This window comes from Panthera leo, chromosome A2 (assembly GCF_018350215.1).
Source record: "Panthera leo isolate Ple1 chromosome A2, P.leo_Ple1_pat1.1, whole genome shotgun sequence".
Taxonomy (NCBI): Eukaryota; Metazoa; Chordata; class Mammalia; order Carnivora; family Felidae; genus Panthera; species Panthera leo.
The window spans coordinates 69,224,058-69,236,875 of NC_056680.1; the positions used below are offsets into that span (position 1 = coordinate 69,224,058).

At 47.4% G+C, this 12,818-nt stretch overlaps 1 protein-coding gene across 1 annotated transcript in view; it reads right to left on the reverse strand.

Annotated features, from left to right (window-relative positions):
- Positions 1–12,818, reverse strand: part of VOPP1 (VOPP1 WW domain binding protein) — a 110,357-nt gene that overhangs the window by 23,718 nt on the left and 73,821 nt on the right. Inside the window, exons 3-4 of the mRNA XM_042914157.1 lie at positions 8,250–8,327; positions 2,626–2,762 (exon numbers count right to left, since the gene is read on the reverse strand). Coding sequence (XP_042770091.1) covers positions 2,626–2,762; positions 8,250–8,327 — 215 coding nt within the window. The remainder of the gene's footprint in view (positions 1–2,625; positions 2,763–8,249; positions 8,328–12,818) is intronic.

Here is a 12,818-nt window from a genome sequence, read left to right on the forward strand (position 1 = left end):
TACAAAGGGACTTGATATTTTTTACTTGGGACTCTCCTGCCCTACACTTATGCCATCTTCTAGTGTCCTGCAGTTGGTGCTGTGGCCACAGGATGGACAGCAGCTGTTTGGAGCTCTGCAGCTCCAGAGACTTGGCGGACATAGTAAAGGCTGGCAGGAAAGGAAGACCACAGGGCCTCTCTTCTTGGTCCCTTCCCCACTCACTCCTTCCCCACTCACTGCCACTTAAACATTCATTCATACTCTTCAGTCCCATCCACCCATATACCAGACTGAGTCTCTCACACACATGGCTTCCCTGCATCCTGAAGTTTTCCTCCATAGCTCTCACCATGGTTGGTGACCATTTGTGCAACTGCGCAGGCTTTCATTCACAGTTGTGCAAACTGTGCAACACACAAGTGGGTGAGGGCTGGAACCCAGGCCGCACTGCAGTGTCCCATGCACCTGCTGTACCTCAGCAGCTATGCAGTATGTATGGACTGAGTGAGCAGTTCCGGCAGGCTGGGGCTCCGGGCTCCAAGCGTGGCCACTCTGAATCCCGACCGCAGGCTGACCAGTTCCCTCAGCTGGCAGACATGAGACTGCCTGGTGCCTGAGATGTGAATCATACTGAAGCATGGGCTCACTGGGGGGCCCAAAGTATACAGAAGGGATTAAAATTCAGCACAGTCAATGCTGTTAATGCACTTGGCAAAGCACCCGGGAGAGAAAAGCAGGAAGTGACGACAGAAAAAAAAGAAATTTAGAAGCCTTTGACCCAATTTCTCTGATCTGTTTCTTTCTTGGGGGGAGGGGGGGGAGATGGGCTCAGACTAATCCAGATGAAATCTGATTTTGCACCCCCCCCCAACTTTAACTGAAAATTTGCACTTCACCTGATGCTGGAATATGAAAGAATAAAAATCCACTTACACGTGAAAAGTGGTATTAACCCTGGTTGAAAGCTTTTAACGCAGAACAGCCTCTGAACTGTTACGCAAAATACATATTCAGATCTTTTAGTAACGTTAAAAAAATAATAAAGGTGATTCCTTAAAAAAAAAAAAAACTGGGGAGGGGCGGCTGGCTCAGTCGGTTAAGTGTCTGACTTCGGCTCAGGTCATGATCTCACCGTTTGTGAGTTCAAGCCCCATATCAGGCTCAGTGCTGACAGCTCAGAGCCTAGAGCCTGCTTCAGATTCTGTGTCTCCCTCTTTCTGCCCCTCCCTGCTCTCACTCTGTCTCTCTTTCAAAAATAATAAATAAACATTAAAAAAAAAAACCTGGGGAGTATCTGGTGGAAGAAAACTGTAAAAGACCTAAAAAATAAATGTCTCCACTCCCCTTGCATCTTGAGAACAGCATGTCCTCAGGAGAACAGGAGTGAGAAAACTTACACTCAATCCCCCCAATGCTTTTTTTTTTTTTAATTTATGATTGATATACAGAAAGCTGGACCTATTTAATGGATACAACTTGGTGAGTTTGGAGATAAATACACACTATGAAGTCGGCACCACTATATATGCCATAAATCTATTCATCACCTCCAAATTTATTACTGTTATTATGGTGCTAAGAACCCTTAATGTAAGAGCTACCGTCTTCATAAAGTTTGAAGTGGACAATACAGTGCTGTTAACCATAAGCTCTACACTGTAGAGTACATCTCTAGGACATATTCATCCTGCATGACTGAAACTTCATAAAAACCAAGGCAAGAACTGCTCCTAGAATTGTGCCTACCTGGCGTGTGCAATGAAAAGAGAGAGCCCCCGCCTTCCACTGCCTAGGTGGAGACTGTGTCCAGCAAGGCAGCAAACACAGGAAGGACGCCCGTCACCTCACCTCAGCACATAGTGGCCGAAAGACAGGAGCTCTACTGAGCAATGCCCAGACACCCTGCTATCCCTTCCTTCTCAGAAGGTGCCCTCAAAGGGAAGGAAAACATCTCACATATAATGTGAACAATAGGGAACCAGCCTGTGTCCCAAGGGAGGCCTGAAATCACGCTCCATAGTACCTGAGAATTTTAGATAGGGAAAGCAGTTTTGTAAGAATTAAGAAACCACTAATTTTTTTTGAGTCTGTGGCATCACTTTGGGTAATGTTCCCTAATTAGGCCAAATGTAACTTGTGCAAAAATGTGCTCTATTTATAAGTACTCAGAATACAAGTGAATGCATAATAAATACTTGTTGAATGAATGAATAAAAAGCAAACCAAGAGAAAACAAATGGTCAGCAATGACAGAATAAGTAAATCACCATTTAGTAGCATAATTAATATTTAGTCCCGATGCATTATGATGGCAGGGACCCTACTGCTTGTATAGAAACGTATACACGAAATAATTTTTAAGGGTGATGACAGAGAGCAAACAATATGGTTATAGGAACTGCAAAAACATGCATAAAAGGTGCACCACTAATTAGGTAAGAATATGAGGTAACAGACATATAGCCCAATAGACGCTGCACTTTATATTGACACAATGCACAGTGAGGGTGATCATCAGAACCAAATGAATAAACACGGCCTGAATTTTCTCTTCTACATATTCCATAGCAGTGACTTTCACAAATGCTTGCAGAGGACACATAAAGTGCACAGAGCAGAGACAAGGACGAGGGGTGGGCTGACCTGGAGTGGCGTTGGGGGGCTGCCTGGTGTAGGACACGTTGAAGGCGGGCTCCTCGATCAGCGGTGGGGGATACATGCGCCTCCGGATGAAGAAGCCAGCTCCGCAGCAGAAGAGCACACCCATCATCAAAAGGAACCTGAGCGAGAGCACAGCGGTGAGCCGGGGCTCAGGGCGCAGCAGGGAGCTGGGGTTCAGGGCACAGCAGTGGGGCTCAGGGTGCAGCGGGGAGCTGGGGTTCAGGTGCAGCGGCGGGGCTCAGGGAGCAGCGGTGGGGCTCAGGGTGCAGCGGGGAGCTGGGGTCCAGGGCGCAGCGGGGAGCCGGGGCTCAGGGCGCAGCAGGGAGCCGGGGTTCAGGCCACAGCGGGGAGCCGGGGCTCAGGGTGCAGCAGCGAGGTGGGGCTCAGGGCACAATAGTGGGGCTCAGGGCACACAGTGGCTGGCCTGGGCCCATGGACTCAGAGATCCGTGGGCACTGACTCCCACGTGCTAGGGTCAGAAGGCGGGGCTCCGTGCCTGGCTCCTCAGGCTGGCCTTCCTCTGACTTTTCCCCCAGGACCTTCTTGGGTGGGTGACACCAGGGAGACCACTGGCCTGCAGACTTCTGGGATGCCCCTGAATGCAGCCCACTTACACTGAGAAGGTCTCTCAGTGAGCTTTCTGTCCCCAATAGCTCCAAATGCTTAGCTGCCTTCCAAGGGTTGGTGCCATCTCTTTCCTGTCCATGGCTCTGACCTCAATTCAATTTTAGTCAAAACAGGAGATGCTTTCTCAACCTTGCTTGAATGCCATGGCTGACCCAGCTTTTGCCTCGCTGCCCATGTCCCCCATTTTCCATTCTTCACTGGGAAAGCAACACGGATAAGAACATTTATCCTTTCTAGCCATTTTCTCTCCATTATTACGTGAATATTCAGAAAGAAAATTTTACATGGTGACCTTCCGAGAGCACACCTTAATTATAGAAAAACTACAGGACTAGAGAAAGTACTCATACTCCATAAAAGAGCCGCAGATATAAAATCTCTATGTTCTAAGTATGGCTGACCTCCTATGTGACCTTAAAGTCTAATGAAGAGTAGAGCTGACTGCTTTAAGGACAGGACCTTTGTCTAATTCATCTGAAAATTCTCTGATATTGTCACATCACTGGCATTCAATAAATGACTGAGAAATGGATAAATGGTTCTTCCCACCTCACATTTGCACTATACCTTGTATTTCTAGAAACATGGGAAGTCATTCTGAGAAGGGCCAAGTTGTCTGTCCTGCACAGACACGGCTGGGAAACTGTGATGGGACTCTTGGAACCTTCCAGAACCTCACTCAATATGCCCACACTGTGTGGGCAGCCTACTGCCTTGTGAAAGATGAATGAGCAGGAGAGCCCGCTGCGTTATGGTCAAAGGCATGTGACCACACAAAAACGAAATTTAAGAAAAAAGGAGGCGATAAAGTCTTTAAGAATATGAATACAATGTTAAGTGTAAGTCCATCAGTCAGTCAGGAAATGATTTGGGAAAGGGCTGAAATTGTGGCTCTCGGACCTGTCTTCGAGTTCATTATTCACTCAATAATGTTGAAGCACCTGCTCTGGTCCTAGAACCATGTTGCGCATTATAGAAAGTAAGGTAAAGTCCCTTCCCACCCGCTATACCTGAATTGTGATAGAGGAGGGGGACGGCAAACAACAAATTTACAAAATCACTGATTTACAACTCTGGTAAGTGCTAAGAAGGAAAACCAAAGGTGCCGTCATAAGTGCGTGTGTGTGTGTGTGTGTGCGCGCGCAAGTGCACATGTGTGTATACAGTTAAATATACATAATGTAAAAGTGACCATTTTCACCATTTTTACGTGTACAATTCAGTGCAACAAGAGGTTTTAAACAAGGGTACGTGTTATAGCGAGGCGACCCAAAAAACTTTTCCTTCAAAGCAGTATCTGAGCTTAGTTCTGAAGGATGGAAAGAAAGAGGCCAGTTGAAGGGGAGGGAAGGCACATTCTGGGTGGAAAGAACAGCACGTGTGCCAGCGGGAAGCTGGGTCAGCAAGAGGCCCCAGAGGATGGCTGTGGGCCGCAGACAGGGGAGAGGCCGAGGGGGCTGCTGTCTTGGGATACCAAAGAATCCCACTGTGCAGGGGCCTGGCATCTCGGCACCGAGATGCTGGAATCACAAAGGGAACTGTTTCGGCTCTTAAGACTAATTTCCGTGGGGTGGACTCAATGATGATCTTACATTCAACAGTGGGCTGAACTGTAAGTATCTGAGCACAGAGAGACCGACTGTGCGTAAGGGTTTATGTACAGGATATATAGTGCTTTTCAAACAGTGCTACCACTCACTCCCAAGAGATGGGCTCCCTGGTTTTGGAAAATGCACAAGAAATCTGAGATAGGGGTCTCTTCCATGGGACAGGCCACAGTGTTGGTTCCACTATCACATGGAATTATTCTTCTCCTAGCCAGATATGAATGATACTGAGGCACCTCATCTGATATTGCACCTTAGACTAACAGAGACCAAGTAAGTACCAGGCAGGGACAGAACAAGTCAAAAGGTAGGAGACTGACTACCAGCTTAGGTATCAATCATCAGATTCATTCCTCATTGAAATATTGGTCTGAGAGAACTTATTTTAAGAGAGAAACTGACAAGGGGTCAGGAAAATGAGCTTATAGAACAAGGAAAGAGAGGAAGGGGAAAAAGAGGAGTATAGTAAGAAAAGCTGTTCTTTGAAGCACTAAAGCTTGACTGTGCTCTAGATGTTCCCTTTCATTGCTGAGCGGGTTTTGGAAGCTTTACAGGGATTAAGAGAGGAAGTTCATGCCTTTTCCATTATCCAAAGTAATCTGGTTTCTTCAGTTCAATGTGTTTTTTCAATCCCTTCTTGCCCTCCCCCCAGCACTCAGCACAGCAGCTCTCTCCCTGGATGCACGTCCCAGGCATCAGGTGAACCATGATGCAGACCCAGGTGGGTGGGAGCTGCCAGCGGCAGGGCTCACGCACACAATAACCCTGCTGGTTTTTACTCCTTCATAGTGTACTTTCCAGCTCTACTCAAGGGTGCTACTGGTCTAGTTCTTCAAACTATGAAGATTTCATTCAGACTGTGTTGGTCAAAGATTACTCAAGATTTTAGAACCGGGGGGACTTTTGGAAGCATTCTCCTCCAAAACCTTTGTTCTATGGTAAGGAGACAGAAGTCCTTAAAAACGAGGTGGGACCAAGGTTGGAGAGTAGCCCTTCCTTCCTTCTATGTCCAGCTCCATATTCCTATCCCCTATGCTTCCCCCACAAACACCTGCCTCCCACATGACTCTCCTGCCACTCTCTCACCATGTTGGTTCTTCTTACCTCCTTGTCCCATCAACATGCTGGTCCCTTTGAACAGAACACCCTCTCTGACACCCAGTCAGAAGCTTTGCAGCTTTTCCCAACTTTTCCGGGATCAGAGGCTCCATCTTGTGTTTCCAGAACACCAGTTTAAAACCCTCCACATAGAATTACCTATTTAGACACCTGCTTCTTTTAGGAGCCTGGCTACCCTAAGTGCCTCTCCATGGGACCCTGGTGTGTACGAGACCCTTCATGTTTACTGAGAGAAGGAATGCATAGGAGCCAGACCCAAGCATCCTTTGACTTCAGCTGGGGCACCTCAGACTCACATCTCCAGCTGTTCTCTGGATGTACCCCCACTTTAGAACCTGTTGTCAGAATCTCCTCTTCTGTCATCTGGCACTCCCTGTTTGATGGCACTCATAAGATGTCTCTGTGCAGGGATTCCGCTCACTCACTGCATGCTGTCTTACCAACGTGTCCCAACTCTGATAAGTGACCCTGGCTGGCCTCTAAAAGGCACCTGACTGCTGACTCAGGTAAAGTTTCCTGGGAAAGCCAACAGAAGATGCTCTAGCTTCTAGGCCCTTATGTTTCTCCTGCGCTCTCAATTTTTAAAAAAAAATCACCTGATGGGCGCCTGAGTGGCTCAGTTGGTTGAGTGTCTGACTTCGGCTTCAGGTCATGATCTCACAGTTTGTGGGTTCAAGCCCCACATTGGGCTCTGTGCTGACAGCTTGGAGCTTCAGATCCTGTCTCCCTCTCTCTGCCCCTCCTCCACTCTCATTCTGTCTCTGTCTCTCAAAAATGAATAAACATAAAAAAAAATTTTTTTAAATCACCTGATACCTAAACCTTGACAAGTTTTTTTCATTTTTAGGAACATTTCATTTTTAGGAACATCTGGTGCTTCAGGCTAACCTGGCATAACTTCCTAAGCATTTCAGGACTCTTGCCCCGGACAGTCCTGTCTCCTTCTACCACAAGGCCCCATGGAGGAAAGTTCTGAGGGAAAGCATGCATGAAGCTAGGCAAAGCTCTGAAATACCACCTATCCTGGTCCTCCCGGTCCCTACTTTGGTACTGGCCCACTTCACTTGAAGTGTACTCAGAGATGTTTACATTCAGAAGATCTTAGGCTAATACCTTCTATTATAGAGTTTTAGGCACCAACATGGCACTTGGTTCAGGAGGGCTTGCCAGAGGTAGTGACATCAAGACAGGGGATGTCCAAGCCAACCCTAAGGGGGGCCGGGCCAGGGCCCGATGTGACAGGTGAGTCGAGCCCCCAAATGGCCAATGCCCCATCAAGGAGGTGGTGATGGTGATATGGAAGCAGGCTCTCCTATCAAAGACAATGTGACATGTGGAATGCCACTTACTGGCATTTTCCCTAATCAAACTTGGGAACAGTTGTCAGAAGGGAAAGACAAAACCTCACAAAAAATTTCAAGTGGCTGCTGTAACATGCTTATTACTAAAAGTCTTAATGTCTTTGGAAGTCAGTGATGTCAGAATCTAAAAGTCATAGAGAAGCTTAAGGCTTAACCCTTTGTGGAGCTTGCCTGGATGACACTACCATTGCAGTGGAGCAGAGGAGAGGGCGTGTGGGTGCAGGAAATGTTCTTTTGGTTTTAGGCACATCCCCTCCCACTCACACCCTGCCGTCCCTGAGATGTGAAGCAGTGTCTCTCAACTATAGACTCAAATACGTTTTTAGACACACCCCTGAGCAGGCACCCTTTAAAGAGGGCAATCCCCTGGGGAATCCTGTTATTAATGGAAACTGCACCTCTCCCCTTCCAGGATGCTCCGTCAGCGTCACTCCCTCATCCCCTCTCAAGGTAGAATTTTACAGACTTCCCCCAGGAGAGCTGGAAGAGGGACAAAGATGCAGGCTGTCTGTCCTGAAAGTTATCTACTAAGCTGACACCATGAGTGGGAATGACTTCTAGGCAGCACAGACTTGATCACAAGTCGGCTAATTCTGAATCTTTCAGATAGTCATCCTCAGCTCCATCTCAGAAACTGGCACAGCAGCTTCTGGAGAACAGTCCTCCAGCCTACCTCCCAAAGACGAACTCTTCTTTCCAGCCACCCTCTGTGAAAACGGGAACAAGCTTTCTGCAAACTGAGGCAACCTGAACATACCTGTGTGCTTGACAGAGGCTGTCCCCGAGGCCAAGACCTCAGGTGAAGGTGACGTGACAATACTGAGGCTGGCAGAGCCGTTGGGGGGTGGGTGGTAGACCAAGGCATTCGAGACCAGGAGGGGTTGCGACCTACCAAAAATACCATAGCCTCTGTATGGAGAGGGCCCGCACACAGCACCTGGAGCCACAGCAGTCCTCGTAAGGGCGGCATCTGTAGGAGAGAGAGGGCAGAGGCCGGTCAGTGTCCTGGGTCGGAAGGAAGGCCGAACCATTCATGAGGTCCAGGCCCACTCAGGGCAACGGGCAGAAACGCCACCGCTGCATGTCACCAACCAGAACTGAGGGCTGTCTGGTGGCCCAAACAGAAGGTGCAGAGATGGAGCTGGCCAGTGCAGGTCAGTGTGATTCAAAGCGCCGGGTTCACTACCCATCTCCAGATGCTGAATCACAATGGTTCCCTTCTGGTGGGGCCTGTGAACCAAGGCCAGCATGAGTCACGCCAGCGCTGCAATAGGAAGGAAGTTCAACAAGAGACCTGTGTCCACATGCTATAGACCCTGCTCAGCGCTCGATCCCTGATGATGGTCCAAAGCTGGGTGCATGGCACTGGCAAGTCCCCTGAGGTTCAAAGCAGAGCTTATCAAGTCAGACAGATTAGCAAATTTAGTTCCGGTCTTGCCACTTAATGGCTATGGGACTCTGGCAAGTCACTGGACCTCTGCAAGCCTCAGTTTCCCCATATCTGAGTTTTTGTAGTTTCCCAGTGAAAGGGGTGGGAGGGCAGGATCCCTTTATAGTGCTGCATCCTTATACACTCTGCTGACAGGGCTGTCCTTGTCTCGCTGCCCCCTCCCCTCCACGGTGCCTGAGGCTTGGGGCCCTGCGGAGTGTGGGTGTGGCTCAGGAGCTATTCCTCCCCTAGAAGAGCTGCCCAGTCAAGGCCCTTAGGACTCAGTGCAGGCTCCAAGGAGTCAACCCAGCTTCCTTTAAGATGCCTGCCACCCCCTTTTTTTGGAAAAGAGAGACGGCTATGAAAGCTGAAGCCCCTTGATTCTGCACCTTGGTATTTACAGAGAAACTGTCACTGCAGTGACTTGAGTCCATGTGGCAGTAGGTGGGGAAAAGGGAGAAGGTGGACTGTTTCTCAGTAATGTTGAATGATCATATATTTGTCATCTAGGTTCCTGCCGACTTTCTTCTTTTAAAAAATAGCCGGGAGAAATACACAATTTGATCCAGGATCTTAGACGCTGAATCTGTAGATAATTCTGGTACAAATTGGTTTGCTTTATGAATAATTGTGTAGAAAATAGCTCCCTGGGAAATATTAGCAAAGATTAGTTAAGACGGAGAGTTAGGAGTTATAGTGAAACTCAGCAGACCTGAGTTCCTATGCCGTTTCTCCTTGGTTGGCTCCCAGGGCTTGAGTCCATGTTTTTATTTTATTATTATTATTTTTGAAATGTTTATTTCTGAAAGAGAGAGACAGAGAGAGATACTGTGAGCAGGGGAGGGGCAGAGAGAGAAGGCAACAGAGAATCCCAAGTAGGCTCCATGCCATCAGCACAGAGCCCGATGCAGGGCTCAGACTCCTGAACGGAGAGATCATGACCTGAGCCAAAACCCAGAGTCGGACACTTAACTGAGTGAGCTACCTAGGAGCCCTGTTGTGTCTATCTTTTTAAATACCCAGCACCCAACTGCTGCTACATCTATCACTTCAAGGACAAAACTTATCTGAGAGACTCCTGTCCAGTCACCTCCACCACCAGTACCACATTCTCCATATGATACAGATGTTTTCACATCCAGTCCTCCCATAATCCACAAACACAGACTTCTACGTACTAGGTAGAACTTGTTGTGATTTCCATGAGATGCTTCCGTCCATCGGTGACATAAGGTTATCTGTTTAACTTGCCTTAATCAATCAACACATAGTAGAACACTGAAGTGTGTGTCTAAAAATGCTGCTGGTCGAACAAAGGAAAAGAGAGGCAAATAAATCCACAGGCTCTTAAATACAAACAATAAACTGGTGGTTCCCAGAGGGGAGGTAGGTGGGCAGGGTGAAATAGGTGAAGGAGATTAAGAGTGCACTTACTCTTATGAGCACTGAGTAACGTATAGAATTGCTGAATCATCATATTGTACATCTGAAGCTAATGTGACACTGTATATGAATTATACTTAAATTAAAAAAAAAATGTAGGGGTGCCTGGATGGCTCTGACGGTTAAGCGTCCGACTTTGGCTCAGGTCATGATCTGACAGTTCGTGGGTTTGAGCCCTGTGTCGGGCTCTGTGCTGACAGCTCAGAGCCTGGAGCCTGCTTCCAGTTCTGTGTCTCCCTCTCTCTCTGCCCCTCCCCCACTCACGCTCTGTCTTTCTCTCTCTCTCTCAAAAATAAATAAATATTTAAAAATTAAACAAAAATAAATTTTAAAAATGCCATGGGTTCTTATAATCTATGCATCCATTAAAAAGCCACACCAAGGTGCTACTAAGGAGCTGAGCTTTGCACTGGATCCTGGGATGGGGCGTGAGGGATGGAACAATGAAAAGCCAGACAGAAGTCCCTGCCAAGGAGGAGCTTTCTTCCTAGAAAAGGGAGGCAAACAATAAATTAAAAAAACACATGAACTGTGTTGGATGGCAGTAAGTCCCACTATGGTGAAAAATAAAGTAAGAGCTGGTAGGCTGAGAGCAAGGGAGAGGGGGCAGTAGATAATAACACAAGTTTAAACAAGGAGTTCAGGGATGACTCACTGAGAAGGTGACATCTGAGCAGAGACCACACAGAAATGCAGCCTGGCAATGACCTGGGCCAGCACAAGGGCCTCAGTGGTGGAGGAGTGTGGCTCTGGGGTGGCTGGACCTGCTGCGCCTCTAGTCCCAGTTGCACAGGGACTGTGGTTGCATTGTGGAGAAGAGTGGTTAAGCATGGAGCGTGAGAGGAGATGAATGGCCCTGTTACGGGGGTTGGGGGTGGGGCAGGGAATCTGGGCCAGGGCTGGACCAGCAAGGACACAGCACTGCCCAAACAGCACCCTCTGCTAATGTGATGCACAGCATCATCCACAGTGACCCCGTGGTGCCCTCCTTCTCAAGAATCTCAATGGTCCTGGGTAACCAATATGTGTGTGCTCATGTGTGTGCGTGTGTGTGTGTGTGTGTGTATGTGTGCGCACGTGCACGCGCATCTGTGTGGAGAAAGAGGGGAGCATTCAAGGGAGAAAAAGGACTTCTTGCTTTTAGGGTAGGTGGAGTCCAAACAATTAATTGTAAATGAAAAGAGATGAAACTCCTTTCTATCATGCATCTGTAAAGACAATCCTCAGCAATTATGTTGGATTCATGATCAATGTGATAATGTGATAGGCAGGTTTCAAAGATGGCCCCAAGATTCTCACCCCTTTGTGTATGTGGTGTGCGGAGGGTCCTACGAATATGATGAAATGGCCACCCCCATGATTAGAGAATATTATGTAAGGTTGTATGTTATTTAAGGCTCTCCTGCTAGCTTCAAGAAGTAGCTACTGTGTTGTCAGAGGGACACATGGCTCGGACTGAGGGTGGTCTCCAGGAGCTGACTGCAACCACCAACCGGTCAATGAGGAAACTGGCACCTCAGTCCGACAAGCACAGGGAACTCAACTCCACCAACCTGCACAAACTTGCAGAACCCCAAGCTACAGATGAGGACACAACCCAGCCAACTTCCTGATTTCAGCTTTGTGGGACCCAGAGCAAAGGACTCATAGATGCTATGGCCAGACTTGTGATCTATAAAAATTGTAAGAAAAGAAATATATAGTAAAACCTTGGTTTGTGAGCATACTTCATTCCGGAAACCTACTTGTAATCCAAAGCACTCGTATAATCAAAGCAAATTTCAAGAACCACTGGCTCAGTTGTGATCATGTGACATTCAGCATCATGTACAACTTATATTGCAAGATATCACTTGTTTATCAAGTTAAGATCTATTAGGAATGTTTGCTTGTCTTGCAGAACACCTGCAGGACGAGTTACTTGCAATCCAAGGTTTTACTGTAATAAGTTTGTAGTAATTTATTATGTAGCAACAGAATACTAAGACAAGTAAGGACAAAGGTCACAGGTTATGAGAACTTCGAGGTGCTTTACCACTGTCATAATACCCAAAGCTTCTATATACAAGGTAAGTATTATTAGCCTCATGTTTGAAATAATCTCGGGAAACAAGGCATTAGGGATATTGTGTGTCTTTTAAGTCCAGGGCACTATCTGCTAAAGCCAAGAATGGACTTGACCAGCATTCCAGGAAAGTGTTTAGCACAGACACTGCCTCGTAGGTAATATGGAGTCTTCCATTACCGAAGGGTAACTTCTTTATCCCTACTTGGTTTGCCCATTCTTCCTGGGCCCTGCTTTTACAAGCTGCTATGGGCCGAGCCATCCCAGTGATGATGTGTGGTGACTGTACTAACAGTGAGTCCACAATCATGTAGCTCATGCGAACGAACCAGCTGAAGAGGCAGAGAGAAGCAGAGCAGTGAAGAGATGCCTAAGAAAGCAAAAGAGGTTGAGAAAATGTAGGAGGTGAAGGGCAAGTTTAACGTGGCAGGAGCCATTCCCAAAGGGCAAACCAAGCCCCAAGGAAGTGACAGGGAAAAGAGGGAAACTCATCAAGACCACAGAAACAGAGACCAGCACAGAAT